Genomic DNA, 17,006 nt, shown 5'->3' on the forward strand with positions numbered 1-17,006 from the left:
GAATCCGCTGTTCATAGAAAAAAAACAACAAAAAACTTGGTAAAAAATATTAATAAATTCTGTACATACAATGGTGACTTCTGAAGAGGAAGGAAGCTGCCTAACCAATGAGCCATTTGCTCTCACCTGAAGGTGTTTTTACAACACCATTACTATTCCAGTAGAAAAATTCTACCGATTTCAGTAGAATAGCATGAAATACAGGATTCCCAATCCTACACTTTACAGGCTGAAGTGATGAGACTCGCTATTTTAAAGTTCAAGTATGCCTTGACCGCTGTTAAGATTTTATTCCATGCTCTAGCGGTTACTATTATGCTATTTAAAGGGAGAAGATACATGACAGCAAAGGTGAACAATTCCTCCCAAACACCCTCTGGCAGAAAGACTGTTTGAGTTACACGCATATTCTAAAGGCTGATGCCATTTTCTCTAGAGAGGATCTAGCTCTTACTCCAACAGAAATATGGTTTGTTTCCTTGCATTTAACACGCACGTGTTGATTTTTGGTTTGCTTCAGACTACAGACACACAAACCTGTCAACAAAAGCCTGAGTAGGTTCCCCGTTATTGTCTTAAGAATCCCCTTTTTAAGCAAAACCCACATTAGTTTTGGAGTCCAGCACACATTTTTGTTCTTGTTATTGCTAAGGCATTGCAGATTTCCATATGTTTTTGAAAAAACCCTCCAGTTTCCAGTGACTGCTGCCAGTTCTTGCTTTTGAAAGACCTGTAAGTTTGTCTGGCTGGTTTCTAAACTCCAGTTCCACCTCCTGCCCCTTCAGGGCTGGTGATTCTATGCTTTTTTTAAAAAAAACAAAACAAAACAAAAAACAAAACTTGTTTCATACGAACAAAAATTCCCTTAGCATCACACGGATGGAGTTACTGCTGTGCCCTGTCCACAACCCGCAAGGCTTGCAACTCCCCACCCATACGCACAGGTCAAATATCTTCGAGTCCTACAAGCCCCTCTCGCCCTGCCTCTGCAGGAGCTGGGGAGGCGCAGAGGTAGCAAACCTGATCTCCAGCTCGATTAAGATCGGTTTTAACCAAAATCCGTAGAATTCTGGAGAGAAAAAAAAGAAAACAAATAGCGAATTACAAGCACGCAGAGGCCTGAGGAGCGCTGACATGGCTTCTCTGAGGGGGGCAGAGGCTGTGCTTGAGGGTCCCTGTCAGGTCCCCGTGCCGCCACAGCTTCTCCCTCACAACTTTCCTTCGACGGCGCTTCCCGAGGCGCGTTACCCGTAACCAGGGGGCAGGCGGCAGCCGCGGCCACGCACCCGCGGGACGGGACGGGAAGCCACGGCCGGCAAACTGCTCCCACAGAGCCCTTTCTCCAGCCCCGCCGCCCGTCCTGCGGCCGGAGCGCTGGGAGCCGGCTGGGACAGGGCCCCGCTCGCGTAAACACCGCCGCCCGGAAAATAATAGTGCGCAACGCGGCGGGAGGGGAGGCGGGGGGGGGGGGGGGGGGAAGGAAAGCGGCGCGCCCCGTCTCCACAGACACCCCACCTCCCCCGCTCCCCGCGCAGCGCTGAGGGGGCGCGGAGCAGCGCGGAACGTCGCGGACCCACCTGCGGGCGCGGCGCTCGTGCGGGGAGCCGGGGGGGCGGCATGACGCAGCACGGGCTGGCGGCGTGAGGGCCGCCATCTTGGGGGTGTTTATGGCAGCGCCCGCGCGGCCATGTGACGGGGCGCTTCCGGGGGGGGCGGGGGGGAAGCGGGGGGGGGGGGGGGGGGGGCGGGGACGCGCGCGCAGGCGCGCGCGGCGTGGGGAGGCGGCACGCACGCGAGGCTTAGCCCCCCGACAGACACACGCGCTCCCCCACGCATCACGGCTGGTGCGCGGTGGGGGCACGCGCGAGCAGGGACGGCACTGGCGCGCGCGCGCCCCCGCGGGTCCACGGACACCCCCCCCCCCCACATCGTTGTCGTCGCACCCTGGAGGGGGGGTGGGGTGGGGTGGGGGTAGGGGCGTTCGGGGTTACGCGTGTGCACCCAGGGGCGAGCGAGCACACCCACGCGCGCCGCAGCGCTTATGGGGTGTGGAGGGTTGGGGGGCAGAGCAGCGCGAGGAGCGTGGGCGTGCGCGCGCTGTGGCGTGCGCGCCGTTTGACAACAGCCGGGAGCCGCGCGCGCGCGCCAACCGCGGCTGCACGGCGGGTCCCGCGCGTGCAAACCCGCGCCGCGCGCTGTGGGTTTGCACGCGGCTTCCCCGCCCCGTGCTGCCGGCCGCGGGCCCGCCGCTTGCAGGGTTTGCTGCCTTGGCGGGCCGCGCGGTTACGGGCTCACCCTGCGCGCCGGCCCAGCTCGCTGCCCACCCGTTTGCAGCCGCAGCACCCCCCCACCTCCAACCCCCGCCCTCCACGGCCGCCCTGGCTCTGTGCGGGCACCGCCGTGGCCGCTCGGGCTCACCCACGCAGCGCCGGCGTTGGTTGGTTGGTTGGTTGGTTGTGTTTTTTTTAACCACCAGCAGCCCCCGGGGCCGAGCAGTGCAGGGTAGGGTGGGGGGTCCCGTCGGGTCCCGGGCTCCGGGACTACAAGTCCCAGGGTGCCGCGGCCCGAGGGGGCGGGCGGGCGGCGCCGGCCGCCGGTGCTCCCCCCACCCTGCCCTGCTGATGTGTACGGGCCGCGGCGGCGGTTGGATGCGGGGGGGAACGGCTCGGTTCGGCGCGGCGGGGCGGAGGAGGGGGGGGGCGGTCGGGACCGTCTGACTCGTTGTCCTGCCCCGCAGGGACCCGGCCCGGGCTCCGGGCAGCCGGTCATGGCTTCCAAACTCCTGCGGGCGGTGGTGCTGGGACCCCCCGGTTCGGGTAAGGGGACGGTGTGCGAGAGGATCGCCCGTAGCTTCGGGCTCCAGCACCTTTCCAGCGGCCAATTCCTCCGGGAGAACCTCCGCGGCGGCGGCGGTGAGTGCCCGGGGGCCGCCCCGTCGTGGGGTGGGGGGGACCCCAGCCCCGCGCATTCCCAATGGGGCGGCGATGGGCATAAGCTATGGATGAGGATGGGATCGGGAACTCCCTCGGGTGGGTTGTTTTCTTTCCGTGGGCTTGGCACGCAGCTCCTTCATCGCCTTCTCCCTCCAGCCTGAGCTCACGGAGCTGCCCGATAAAAGTGGGGGGTGATGCCGTGGGGTGCCTACGGGTTCCATCCCTGCGCCGGGTGGGTACAGCTCCGGAGAAACCGGTTAGAAAAACGCTCCTGCTCGCCCACCGACGGTTAACGGCGGCATCCGGGGACGCGGGTCGCACGTTATGAATAACTTCGTCCTGCCTCAGGTGGCTGTGCGGGAACGGGGGTAAAAAAAACTGCGAAACGGCAGATGGCTGAAATGCTGGTGCGCGCTGTGCCCGTGTGACACCCACGGTGGGAGGGACGGATTGGGAACATTCGTCCACGGGGGAAACCCCACTGGGAAAAATGCTGGGAGTCACGGGGTGCTGTGATGTGCCGTGGTGTGTTACGGGGTGCCAGTGCGTGTCCCCGACTCCTTATAATACTCCCTGCTGGGAAGCGAGGAGGAGGAGAAGGTGGGTGGCAGCACCCACCCGCACAGCTCACCCCACACACCCCCAAGACCCAGCTTTTTCAGGCTTGCAGCAGGGAGCACAGTGTGTGACACCCATATCCAAAGCCCTGGGGAATAACCGATGGTCTTTGCCGTGTTTGCACCCCGGGCAGCGCTGTCGGGTGGGGAGATGCACCTCGGGAGCTGGGGTGCTGCACGCCAACTTATTCTCAGGTTGCTCTGCAGCTGGCATTAGGCAATCCCAGCGTATTTCTTTTTCCAACAGTTCCTTCTCTCCTCTGCTAATGTGTGTAAGACCGACCCGGAGGGGAAGCTGACTCACTGGGCAGAGGAACGGTAAAACGGCATTGATACAAAACAAGCCGAGAGAACTAGAAGTGATTTCCCTTTTTAGTAGGGTAACAGCAGGAGGAAAAAAAAAAGGGAGTGTAAAGTTTTGGAGAGCTACGTGCTCCAGCAAAGGCATTGCGTGCAGCCCTGTCACTCATTTAAAAATATCCAGATTTCCTTTTATAAATAAAAAGGACAATAATATTTCCTATGGAAGAAAATTAGGAAAATCCTGATGAGTGCTTTGGCTGAAGGACAAAAGGCCTGGGTGAAAAGCAAGCAGAGGTGCAGCGTGAGGGACCAGGGCAGTGTGGTATGAGCCCGTGCCTACCCGGGAACTTGCACGATCAAGCTCTAAATGAGAGTCTTTCCTGAATTTTCTATTTCAGTTCATACTCTTGCTGTAGAGCTTCTCTGGGGACACTGGAAAAGGGAGAAGGGGCTGTGAATGGAGTTAGCTGAAGGCGTTTCCCAAAGAAAACAACACAGAAATGCGGGTAAAATTACTCAGAAGTAAATCAGCCTTAGTTTGGTACAGCTGGCGTGACGTTCAGGTCCCACCTTTGACTCAGCTTCTGGTTACAGCTCTCAGTAAGCTGAAGCTATTTGCTATTTTTCTTCTGCTATTTGTTTTGGACAAGCTGTTACATGACCGTGCTGCGGTGTGCCAGCTCTGGGGGAAACTAGGTGGAAGTAGACTCTCCTCCAAGTTTATCATCTGCGCCACTAGCTTTGCATTTTAGGGCAGCTGGGGCCCTTAGATACAGACAAAATCATTACAGAATCGTCATCCTGAAGGGACCCGTCAATCTGGTGGTTTTTAGAGTAATCTCAGTCTGAGGACGGCAAGTTAGGCATCGATACACAGGATTTTCCTGCTTGCCATTGCAAGATGTGAAGTAGCCAGGGCTCAGGCTCAGGTGGCACAGAGGACTCCCAGGGAACTAGGACCTCACTTTGCAGCCGAGCGAAGCATCGTGTTGGCAGCATCCTGGGGTCTTAGCAGGACTCAGCAGTTAATTTGCAATACAACTTAATTTCTCCTCCAAGTGATAGTGGCTGAGGGGTCTGCATCCCCTGAGAGATGGGTCTTGTGTCTGTCCCATCGCTCCCTTTAATGTGCTTCACTGGAGGCAGAAGTGGCTCCTGATCCTTCCTCGTGACAAATTTAATTTGTTAACATTGACCAAAGTAAGCACAAAAAGGCGACTAAGGGGGTTTTGTGCTGAGCCCCATGTTCTGTCTCCCCACCTTTCTTCTGGGTGATGGTCTTCGCTGTCAGAGCCACGCATGGGCCCAGGAGATGCAACTGGTCACCCCTCTGGTGTTCCACAGGGTCAGTGCTGTATCTTTACGTGCAGGAGCAGCAGCGATAGGACCGTGGCTGTTTTCCCCAGTGCTGGTTGCCACCCCATCAACAACACCCCGCTATCCACCCAGCAAGCAGGTCACGGCCCGAATTTGGGGCCGCACCAGGCTCCGGCTCCCCAAAGTGATGTCCTGCCTGCAGAGACGGGGTGGGAGCGAGAGTCCCGGATGCAGCGTCTGCATCGGGAAGGAGGTCCCAGGGTCCCAAAACTGGGGTGACATCTGGCCCCGGCTGACTGGGGTTGTTGCAGCTAAACTGCTGATGCACAGGCGGCTGTGGTCGGTGCCTTATTAACCACCCGCTTTTCCTCCTCTCCACCAGCTCCAGATTGTATTCCTGTAGCCTAAATAAAAAAAAAAAAAAAAATCATGTAAAAGGTTGCGCCGTAGGGGAGAAAGTTATCTGGCAGGTTCTGGAGTCAGCCTTTCCTCCAGCCTGTCCTGCCTGCTCCTGGGTGGCTGTTTTGTTGCTCGTGGCCTCGGGGATAGGAGATATCCCTCAGGGTTGTAACTCGGTGTTGCTTTGATAAGGAGGGATGGTGGCAGATCAGGGTCGCGTGGGGAAAGCCACAGAGAGCCTGAAATCCCGTGCTGCGTGGATTAAACTCACGGTTGTTAGATTAATGGGATTAAGGCCGTGAGTCAAGAGACCATTTTGCACGGAGCTCAGCAGTGCCGGGAGCACCCACTGCCGGCCCAGCTCAGGCAGCACGAGTATCACCTAAGGAGCCCCTTGCTACCTGGAGTAACTGCAGAGCAATGCTTGCAACCCCTCTCCACGCCTGGCTGTAGCAATGGAGATTTGGGTTCTTGCATAGAGGCTGTGCAGTGCGATAGATGTGAGCCCCAGCTCCTCACATGGGGGGACTGGGATCTTCCACCCAGCTCGGGAAGGACTGCCCAAACTCTGCTCCCCTTCGGCTTGCAGCTGGGGAATGCTGTTGCGTGGAACCCAGGTCAGGCTTCGGGGCTGGGAAAAGGATGGTGAATGTAAAAATAGGAGATAAAAGCTGCCTTGAAGAAACCCAGCGGGAGCAGGGTTGTGCTGCAGGGTTGATGCTCTCCGGAGCATCCCTGGTGTTGGGGGTCCGAGCACCGAGCAGCTCTGCAGGTCCTTCATGCAAAATACATGCCCGTTCTTCCTCGGCGAGAGGAGGAGTGCGGTGCTACGTGTGCTTTGGAGGAGGGAGAGGATCCAGTAGCTGTCTGGAAGCAGTCACCACCCTGTACTGGTGCGTGGACCCCCATGGTGGTGCATTGCCCCCGTGCTGGTGTCTTCCTATGTGCACCCCATGCCGGTGCATGCCCCCCGCACTGCTGTGTCTCCCAGGAAGCACGAAGGAGCAGCATCCCCAGCAGCAAGAGTCATCCATCGCGGAGCAGTGGAGAGCCGTCCACCTGTACAGGGGGCATGAGAAAACCTCAGCCACCTGTGATGCCGAGCTGCAGGCCTCCCCTCCATTTCCAGACTTCCCAACCGTGGCTGGGTGTATTTCTTTGGGGTCGTGGCACCAGGTTTTGACTCTGGCAGCCCCGCTGAGCAGCAGCCAGTCCCTTGGATGCCCAACCCTCCTCGGGGCGGCAGCGGGACCTTCTGCTGCGGCTTCAGCCTCCACAGCTGCCAGGCTCTGCCCTGGAAGCAGCGTTCCCTGCAAGCCCGTGGCAATGTGCAGACCATGTGAATAAATATGAAAAAATGTAGGTGGATGCGATAATATTTATGTCCTAGCAGGTCTCCGTGCTGGTTGCATAAGACATCATGTATTCTTTTCATCCCCGTGTCCTCTGCTTTCCCAAGCAGGAGCGCTGCCAGCAGCGCTGGTGACGTACAGGCAGCAACAACAAATTTGTCATTGAAAAAAGGTATTTTCTGCTCTGGGTGCCTGGCAGCCACTGGCGGCTCCGAGCAAAGAGCGGCTCAGCAGGGCGAGCTGAAATGTCTTTATGGAGCAGAGGAAGGGGGACACGGTTTCCATCCCTGCGGTGACTCAGCCCTGCAGGCCGGTGAGTCAGCACCTGCTGCCTCCCTGTTTCAGAGGCAGGTTTCCAACTGGGGAGTGTGGCTGGGTTGGCAGCCCCGACCTGTCCCACTTTCCTGCCAGGCATCCTCTGCAGATCGTTTCGGGAGCCTGCGAGGTTTCCTGTGCATGCCCTGGCCTCGTGCTCCCGGGGGGATCCGGACAGGCTGCGCCAGGTTCCCCCATTAGATCAGATGAAATCTCTCCAGGAACTGTATATCTTGCAAAAAAAAAAAAAAAAAACCAAAACAAAACAACCCTCCTGCAGTTCAGGAGTTCAGCCCGTGGCCAGGTGCACATGTCTGCCCGCTTTGACATCTTGCTGCACGCTGGGAAATGGGAGCCTGCCTCCAAATGCAGGATCCTGTGGCTTTTTTTAGAGAGGACTTGTACTTTGGGAGGGCTAAAATGTGCTGTCCTCATCATAAATCTTGCAAAAATTGATGGCAAATTTCTTCATTTCTGGTGACAAATGCTATTTCAGCTGCTGTGGGAAGTGAGTGGAAGAGGTCGGGTCCAAGGAGAAAGGGCCGGACTTCTTCTGGTGGCAGGATCAGCACTCGTCACGCACGATGGCAAAGAATATTTACATTTTCCAAACCATTTCTTTGTGTCTCCAAGCAGCTAAAGGCAAATCGCAGGCAAACTGTAATGTAAGAAGCAACTGAATCGATTGCATCTCTCCTTGAAGTAACATCTGCTTTAGCCCACCTGCAATAAAAATATAAGCAGAATAAATCCTACTTACTTTGGCTGCTGGCAGCAGCTGCCGGGGTGATGCCAGGCTGGATCCAGACACGGGGTTACCTGTGCAGAAACCACCGCTGGCTTCTCCTCCAGCGCTGTTGGCTCCAGCTGAGCGATGCCAGGCAGGAGCCTGGTGAGGAATATTTACCTTGCAGTTACACCGCAATTATGTTCTCAAGGAGTTGATCTTGGAAATAATTTTCTTATCTGAGCGTATCTCAAGTTGAGGCTCTGAAGTCTTTGGATGGGAAGCCGTCTTCTGATCTCAGCAGCGATTTAACAAACGCTTTGAGGGTTGGGTTTCACGTGCACTCGCTGGCGGTGCCTGTTTACTGCCACGTTTCACACGTGAAATTGCGAATTTTCACCTCTTCAAGTCATTCATAAATGATGACACCAGCTTTTTCTGATGATGGTTGTACATGAAAACTTTGTACCTATGAGCCAAATGCTGCCAGGTCTGCAAGCATTGCTCAAATGCATCATTGGTCCTCGTGCCTTTACTAGAAACTTCTCCTCTGAGGCACCTCCTGTGTTCCTGCTCTCGGGTATTTCAGGCATTTCCATTTCCTCAGCACCAAAAGGGCCGTGTGGCCCCTGGTTATCAGGAGCAGCAGCCATGAGCAGAGGATGCTGCTGAAAAGCTCCTGGATGAGCGATTTGGGAGGAGGACAGGCAGAATTTGAGGGGGAGAGATATGTTTTTAAGCGGAAATGTCACGCTGCTTTTTTTTCTTTTGTTTTTGCCATCTTTTTGGTTTTTTTTTTTTGCTCTTGAACAGAAGTTGGCGTCTTGGCAAAGCAGTACCTCGAGCGAGGCCTTCTGGTGCCGGACCACGTCATCACACGCGTGATGATGACGGAGCTGGAGAAGCGGCGAGAGCAGCACTGGCTGCTCGACGGTGAGTGCACTGCCGGCGTCCTCCCCTGGGTCAGGGAAAATCCCAACCCCCTTTAAAACGTTATTTTGCTGCTAATGGTTTGGCAGCACCAGGAGAGAGAGGAAAAAAAACAGAAGGTACGTTTGCTGGTTGTGGGAGGAGAGGCAGGAGCTGACCTGCCAGCAGAGACGTCTGCCTGCGGGTGTTTCTTCCCTCTGCCCTAAGCAGCAGCACGTGCGTGTCCAGCTGAGCCCTTGGCACGCGTCCGGGAGCGAGAAAGGCAGGGAATGGAGATGGATGTTTTGTAAAGCCAGCCAGTGGAGCAAAGCCAAGAAAAACCTCTTGCCGCCTCCGTATGTGCGCAAAGGGGGCGTTCACCCCAAGCCCGAAAGCCACCTGAGGTGCGGGTGGAGAAGATGCTGAGAGCGAACCGGCGAGGCGGGCGGCCAGAGGAGCGGCGGAGGGTTCGCCAGGAGCTCCTGCAGCCCTCGGCGGTGAAGCTGCGAGCCAGCAGCCCTGCTGCATCGCTGCCGGAGGCCTGCGAGCTGGCAAGTGCCGCTGGCAGCTCGAAAAACGGCTTCGAGGCTTGGTTTGGGGATGGGGGAGGACCCGGTGGGTCATACTGACCGGCGGTGTTGTGCGCTGGTGAGTGTGACATGCAGGGACGAGCGGCCATGGCTGTTGTAGGGGGAAGAACCCTCCCTTGGCTGTCTGCTGAAAGAGTCAGTGAACACAGAGATAACTCTGAGCCAGTTGATTTATAACAGACTTGGGCTTTTGGAGACCTCTCAGGCTCCTGATAGGGAAAATACAAAATAATTTGCAACTGGAATAAGTCTGCGGTGTAGTGCCGGGGGCTGGAGGGTGGTAGAGCCGGGCTGCTTCCCCGCATGGCCCTGGGCAGCCCCAGAGGAGGGGTGCTGGGTGCTGGGGGGTCCAGATGAGCTTTTCTCACCCCAGTAGGCACTGGGGATCCGGCAGCATTGTCCCCTGGGCTCGCAGGGCGGGCATCAGCAACCCCAGGCCCTGTAGGTTCAGTCTGCCTTGATGCCCGTGAGCCCTCACTATTAAAATTTCATTATTCTTACAACGATGCCACTTAATTCATCAGGGAACGTGGCGATTAACAAATATTACAGCAACAAGCGTTGCAGAGACAAGTACATATTTCGTTGTATTAAGCCTCTGGGGTTTCAGCACATCGATGGGGGGTTTGCATTGACACGCTCGGATGCAGGTTCTTGCAGCTCAGCATGCTGATTTATCACGGTTTCGACCCCCGGCAGCCTGGCCCGGGGACCGGCTCCCGTTTTGTCACGGCTTTGCATCCAAGGGTGGAACAATTCCAGCCGTGGGCTGGTAACGAGGATTTCGGGAGCCACCCGCTTTGTGTGCTGACCTCCGCTTATACCAAGACGTTTGAGGGACGGGCTGCCCCCCAAAATAAAATCCGAACGCAGCAGCGGCGATGCTGGCAGCCCTGCGCTGTCACGTCCCTCCTCCTAATTTTGGGGGGAATTCATCTGCCCGGGGGGTGCGAGTGGTGTCTACAGCCAGAATCCTGCTCCAGCTGTACTGTCACAAGGAGCGTATTTATCTCAAGTGGTCCGTTTGATAACAGAAATAACAGACCGACTTTATGTATTCTTTCTCATAATGGCCAATTCATTCCCTGTGCCGATGTCCTGACAAGCTCTTGGCTAATAATACTCTGCTTGGGAAAAGCCTGAGAGCTCTCAGAGGGTTTTATGGATGTTAAAAAAGGTTAAAAAAAAATTTTAAAATAGGCTTGTTAGGAGAGAAAATTAGAGAGGGAACCGGCTCAGAATCACCCCTGGTTGTGGTCTGGCGGCAAGAATGGATGTTCCCACTGGCTCACTGGTTTTTCTGAACAAAAGGTACTGCCCAGTGCCTTCGGAGGATGGGGTTTCAGAGGTGGGCGATGGCTGTACAAACCGTTTTACCGCAGTATCCCTGACGTCCTCCGTGTAAACCAGCAGTGTGTTACTCATTAGTGCATGGCATTTTGTTTCCTTCAGGTTTTTCTTTGTCCCCATTTATCCCCATTTATCCCCATTTTGTTGTTGCCTGTGCCCTCTTACTCACCTCCAGCCCTGCACCAGACACGACTTTGCAAGAAAACTTGAGCCCACGGCAACCTGTGTGTTGTATTTTGGGAGTCGGTGCTGTAGGAGCTTTTTTTATTGTTGCCATATGGTGGACTCCTGTCTTTCGCACCGCTTGCGCTATAGCGAGGAGCCGTGGTGGTTTCGCAGCTCCGGGGCTGTGGGGTGGGTGGTTTGGACTCCGTCTCTGCTGCTTTTCTGCCTCTCATGACAGCCCCTTTCTGTTGTGGTGCCTGGGCAGGTTTCCCCCGGACGCTGGGGCAAGCCGAGGCGCTGGACAGGATCTGCGAGCTGGACCTGGTGATCAGCTTGAACATACCCTTTGAGACGCTGAAGGATCGCCTGAGCGCCCGCTGGGTCCACCCTGGCAGCGGGAGGGTGTACAACATGGACTTCAACCCCCCCCAAACCCAGGTGAGAGCCCGTAGCGTGGCGGTGGCGGCGGCTGGGAGCAATTCACAGGAGGAAAAGATGAGAGGAGCCTTTCTCTGCGTGAGCTGAGATCATAAAAAAAGCACCGGGGGAAGCAATCCCTGGTAGTAAACACTGAGCACCAGTGGGCTTTGCCTTCAGGAGCTGGCCTGAAAGAGGTCATGTTCATCAGGAAAACGGAGTTTATGTTAAATGCCGTCCAAGTGGAGGCAGGGAGGTGCAGCGTGGGCGATGGGGCCGGCGGCTGCAGCCCCGCGGTGTGTTTGCCTTCCCGCAGGGCATCGACGACCTGACGGGCGAGCCGCTGGTCCAGCGCGAGGACGACAAACCCGAGGCCGTTGCTGCCAGGCTCAGAAAATACAAAGATGCCGCGAAGCCAGTAATAGAGTTGTACAAGTGAGTTGGACCATGCGAATAAAATCGCGGCGTGCCCGTGAAAACAGATTTTCGGAAGGGGTTTTTGGGCTGTGGCAAGAGGCGCTTGCAAATCCCTTCTATTCCCCACCTCTGCTGCGTGGGGTGGGAAGCCTTTTTACTTAGTAGTGTTGCCCATCAGTGCTATGAAATCCAACGAGGTAAGAGTTTTAGCTTCCTTTTGGGTGAGTATCCTCCAGCACAAGAGATGGAGAAGCTCTGAGATGCCTCAGCCCCTGTCCTGCCCACGCAGAGGGTCTGCAGGCCGGTGATTTTGCAGAGAGCACCCGCGAGCTTCTTCCTACCTTGCTTCAAACTAAACCCATGCACCCTGTGCTGTGCAGATCCAGGGTGGTACGTGTTGTGCAATCACCCTGGAAAAAAAAAAAATTAAAAAAAAAAAAAAAGAGATCAAGCCAGGGCCTCGAGGCATTTAGGCAAAATACAGGGTGATTGGCAAGAGGGCAGGAGAAGGGCGAGACCCCAGGGCTGGCTCGGATGGGTCTGCTCTCAGCACAGAGATGTTTCAGGGCTCGTCCCTTCTGCGCTGCTGGTAGTTTGGGGCAGTCGTCCCCCGGCCGAGCTGGGAATGGATGGATTGCTGTGGGGTGGCAATCCCCTGCTGAAAGGGAGCGAGCGCCTGGGAGTGTTGTTAAAAGCAGAAGTAGACCGTGGGGGGGCCAAAAGTGACCTTGCAGGGAAGGGGGAGAGGATTGCGGCCCTGAATTTCCCACCACTCGCTTAAGCACATGAATAAATCCTGCTGGTTTACATTTGTAGAGTGCTTTAGAGAGCAAGTGGTCTTTAGGGGGATGAGGGTGAGCTGTCGTCGTCCTGGGTAATGTGATTATTTGTGGTTATCTGGGTTTGGGTCATCCATGTGCGAGTGCAGCTGGGCTCCTCCGAGCAAACGCTGCGGACGGGAGCATCCGCCGCTCGTCCCCGTTATCCCCCTCCTCTCACCCAAAAAGCCATCAGTGAGCTTCCAGCCTGGTCAGGCTGTCCCCAGCCGTCCTCACGTGCTGACTTCTCCTCCCATCTCTCTTCCAGGAGCAGAGGCATCCTCCACTCCTTCTCGGGGACGGAGACCAACAAGATCTGGCCGTACGTGTACACCCTGCTTTCCAGCAAGATCCCACCCGTCCTCTCGGACGAGGAGAACTAAACAGCTTGTGCCAAGGACCAAGGGTTAATTTGATCACGGATTCGGTTTCTCTGCGCGGTGCTGGGGCTGTGCTCAGATTAGGTGATCATCTGGTATCTAAAGTCCCTTCCCCGGGTGTACTGGGTGGCATCGGTGGATACACAGTTATAGCCAGTAGCAGGGCCAAATGATCTTTGCTTATAAGGTCAAGTCTGCTAGAATAAGGTGGGTTTTTTTCTCTTTTGAGGCTATAAAGTATTCCTGCCTACAGTCCAAGTACACACACAGATCAGTGATGCAAACCTGGGTAATGATCCTACAAGGTTTACCCAGCTTGCCATGATGTCCTTGCCACCCCCATGCGAACCCCAGTCTCTATTTGAGCCTACAGTGTGCCATCCCGCTGCTCCACAGTACCGTTTACTGCAGATTCCTCTCTAGGTTAGGTTGTTTTTTTTCTATAAATTATTTTCTATTAAAATTTACCTCTCAGAGAAATAAAGCTCTAAAAAGTAAGACTTAGCCCAGCGGGAACTGGTGAGCAGCATGGAAAAAGTGTACACTACGGAGCTCAGAAATGTGAAGGTCACATTTCCAGCTTTAATGCACGTAAGAGAGGGAAAACATTGGAGGTAAAACATGCACTTGAGCTCATTCCATAGAGAGGAAATCCCTCTTCTGAAAATCTGCTGTACAGTCTTAGTTTTCATGAGATGCTGTGACACCGAGCAGGATCTGTGCTGGGGATGAGTTGCACTCCTTTGTGCTTACCTTGTTTATAGCTTTTAATACTACAAGATACAGTCACGTCCTAAGAGTTTCTCCCAAAGATTTATTTTAATGTGTGCTTCAGTTTTGGGGAGAAATCAAGTCATTCCATCTTCTGTGCTGCCTTTGTCCCAGAGCTCCCCTGGAGATGGGGTGGTCCCTAAGTGGTTCCCGCTGCAGCATCCCCGGCAGAAGCGGCTCCTTCCCCGTGAAGCCCCGGTGGGATGAGAGCCTTCCCTTCCTCGGGATGCACGCAGGGGCTGCCGAGGGCCGTGTCCAGGCATATCCCTGAGAGCATCGTCGGAGCGTGTCGCTCCTCTTCTCGTGGGCTTTGCGGCTGGGCGGAGAGGCTTTTCTCAACTGGAAGTACTGTAACCCTCAGTGGTGGTAGGATGCAGTACCTAAGCAATGGGGACATTCTTTTGTCTCCTTGAGTTGCCTTATTTTGTAGACTATATATTTAAGAAAAAAGCAAGATGTGTATTTTTAAACGTTTAAAAAAAAAATGCTGAATTTTAGCATCCACTTTGGGGAATTCTGCACGAAGCTGCTTGGGTTCGCAGAGCATGCTGCAGTCTGCCATGGGTGGCTCAGCAGGAGGGCAGGAAAGCTGTCACTCCCCACCACCCGTTTGATTAATTAGAGCAGCCTGAGCAAGTTTCTGTTGCTGAAATGTCACTGGTTTTATTTTTGCTTGGAGAGTGGCCCTGCGGCAGGGGAGGGGGAGCTGACTGGCTTTTTTTAGGGATGCAGGAGCTCTGCGTGTGAAAATCCAGCACATCCCTGGGAGTCTTTTATCCCCGCTGAGCCACCCGCATCCTCACGCTATCAGAGGAGCCCCTGATGATTTTTTCTCTCCGTCGGAGGTATTTTTGCCCTGGCTCTCTCCTGATAACGGAGCGAGAAGCCGTCAGGCATCTGCCGGGCGAGATTGCGCTGCCTGCAGGTGAAAGTGCTGATGGTGGCAGGGGAGGGCTCCGCATCCCCCTCAGGATGGGAATTTCCCGGGTGGGAAGGGAGGGACTGTCAGGTTTCACTGTTGTCCCTGGGGGCCTTTCAATCCCCCCCACAGCTCCCAGGCTGGGAGGACGCAAATCTTCCACCCTGCGCTGAAATCCTATTTGAGAAAGATTTTGGCTTTTCCCATGACCCTCGGACGAAGGTCTGGGCCGTTTTTAAACACAAATCTAGAAATAGCCGGAATGCACGTGCTGTTTTCTTTCTAACAGTGTTGAGCAGGAGGGGAAGAGATGACATGGGGGGGGTTTTTTGAGGCCGTAAAAACAGCCTGGCCGCGGCAGGCGGCTCTGCCGGGGCCGAGTGCTGGGCAGGGGGGCTGCTCCCTGCTTTGCCTTGCCTGGCTCTTGCGTCTCATCCTTCCCTGCTTCAAAATGCCTCCGGCGGAGAGGCTCACCCCACGCAGCGCCCAGCGGCAGGACAGGGCTTGCAGATGGCTTTGCCCCAGGAGAGCCGCCCGAGCGCTTGTTTTAAAAGGCTTTGAGCCCTCTAGTAGATGTAGAAATCCCGTGACTGTGCACGCGTCGAGCCTTTGGGATAGATTTTTCTACAAGAGTTACCCTACGGTGCGTTTTCATAGACCAAATTACCAGCAGGGATGAGGTCCTGGAGTGACACGTGTCCCTCACCTTTCCTTCCCGCCACGCTCCCCTTTGGTACTTTACTGTGAATCTCACGCTTTTTTCTGAAGCGACAGCAATTTTGTACCGACCCAAGATACTGTGTGGTGGGAGGAGGGTCTCCCCGCGTGCGGGGCACCGCCGGCACATCACGCCGAGTTTTCTTCCTGGAGTTTCTTCCCGGTGAATCGCTGCAGCTGTGTTACTGCTCGGAAGATGTAAATAAATTTTTTTCTCCTGCTTATCTCTGTGCTGGCAGCGTCTGCGTGTGAGTTACACCCGATCTCCGCTGAAAGCCGGGCTCTGGGCGAGCCTCTGCCCTGCGTCGAGGCTGCGGGACGTGCCTGCAGGTAGCAGGTCATTTTTGACCTGGAGTTTCTTTGTAGGAACCGAGGAGGAGGAGGAAGAGGAGGGGGGAAGAAGAGGAATCAGAGCATCCCCATTTGAACGCCGGACAAAATCCCTCAGTAAAGAGTGTCCCCCAGGTTTTGGGCTTGAGCACAATAGTTTGGGTCCTGTTTTACAACCAACTCCTTTATTTGATATAATCCAAAATACCTGTTAAAAAGCCAGTTCTGACAGTGCAGGTGAAACCGGTTGCTCCTGTCCTCCCATCCTTGTTGCACGTAAAGTGGTTTTTATTTTCCTATTTCACTTTCCCCAATAAAAGTAATGCAGAGCATTAGGCACAGCAAGGCTCTGGCAATTGCCTGTGCCCCCTGTAATCCATCACGTGTATTTTGGTAGAAGGGATTAAAAGCCATAAAGTGAAGTACTTCCACCCATCACTACTGGCTTGCAGATCCAATTGTTTTTTGCTTTTTTATTTAATTCCCAAAGAGCAGCTCAGGGCTCTCAGTCCCCTGTTTGGAGTAAGCAGAGACTCAGAAATGATTAGGAGAAATAAAAAAAAAAAAGTGAAACCACTGCCTAGGGGGTGAGAAAACAGAGGCATGGCCGAGGGTTGGCCTCAGCATCCCTGGGTGGAGGAGACGAACCTGGCGAGAGGGGTCTGGGGGATGCTGGGGTTCAGGGTCATGGTGATCTGGAGGCAGAGAAGGGATGTCTCGCCTCCGCGCAGCTCCGTCTAAGGGTGCAAGGGTGGATAAAAACACAGAGGGAGAAGAGCTACGTAAGCTGGAAAATTAATTCGGTCTAAAACCTAAAGTTTGGAGGTCAAAAAGCAGAGGAATATGTGAGGAGTGCCGAAATCAAGCTGAGACCAAAGCCTTGGCTTTCCCCGAGTGCCATCAGGGGAGCTGGGGTGGCACAAGGGTGGGTGTCCCCGTCCCTGCAGCCGGACCCACAGCATACGGGGGGTGTCTCTGGTCCCCCCAACCCGGGGGACACAAACAAACTGCCCCGACACCCGCAAGGTGGCGTGTCCCTTCGAAATATTTCTTCGAATTCCATGACAACACCGAAAGCAAGACCGTTCCCACCTTTCTCTTTTTATATATATTGTGCAGTAGCCATCCCTTCACGTAAGGTTTGTAGTAAATTATTTGCCTCCTGCACTTCACGCTGCTCATTTACAGCACAGTTATTTCAACCTGTCCTTTTGCGTATCTGCCCCGGGGGACCTGCGCCTTCAACTCCTCTGTCGTTTC

At 55.0% G+C, this 17,006-nt stretch overlaps 1 protein-coding gene across 4 annotated transcripts; it reads left to right on the plus strand.

Moving 5' to 3' along the window:
* Positions 1-1,290: 1,290 nt before the first annotated feature.
* AK4 (adenylate kinase 4) lies at positions 1,291-15,640 on the plus strand. Of its 4 annotated transcripts, none has more exons than XM_033008872.2 (6): positions 1,291-1,433; positions 2,738-2,912; positions 8,777-8,896; positions 11,243-11,415; positions 11,711-11,829; positions 12,898-15,640. In XM_033008872.2, exons 2-6 carry the CDS (start codon positions 2,768-2,770, stop codon positions 13,010-13,012), a joined length of 672 nt encoding a protein of 223 aa, XP_032864763.1. In that variant the 5' UTR covers positions 1,291-1,433; positions 2,738-2,767; the 3' UTR covers positions 13,013-15,640. The 4 variants fall into 4 exon arrangements, with proteins under 4 accessions (XP_032864763.1, XP_042639847.1, XP_042639854.1 ...); XM_042783913.1 differs by lacking the exon at positions 1,291-1,433 and adding an exon at positions 2,185-2,445; XM_042783920.1 differs by lacking the exon at positions 1,291-1,433 and adding an exon at positions 2,609-2,625.
* The last annotated feature ends 1,366 nt before the right edge of the window (positions 15,641-17,006 follow it).

This window comes from Tyto alba, unplaced genomic scaffold (genome assembly GCF_018691265.1).
Source record: "Tyto alba isolate M040663 unplaced genomic scaffold, T.alba_DEE_v4.0 Super-Scaffold_1000006, whole genome shotgun sequence".
Lineage (NCBI taxonomy): Eukaryota > Metazoa > Chordata > Aves > Strigiformes > Tytonidae > Tyto > Tyto alba.

Bases quoted from the DNA above. Each gene is read 5' to 3' on its own strand.
- AK4 (XM_033008872.2), top strand. From the start codon at position 2,768: ATGGCTTCCAAACTCCTGCGGGCGGTGGTGCTGGGACCCCCCGGTTCG. The intron at 2,913-8,776 runs GTGAGTGCCCGG...GCTCTTGAACAG, and splicing joins GAACCTCCGCGGCGGCGGCG to AAGTTGGCGTCTTGGCAAAG. The intron at 11,416-11,710 runs GTGAGAGCCCGT...GCCTTCCCGCAG, and splicing joins TCAACCCCCCCCAAACCCAG to GGCATCGACGACCTGACGGG.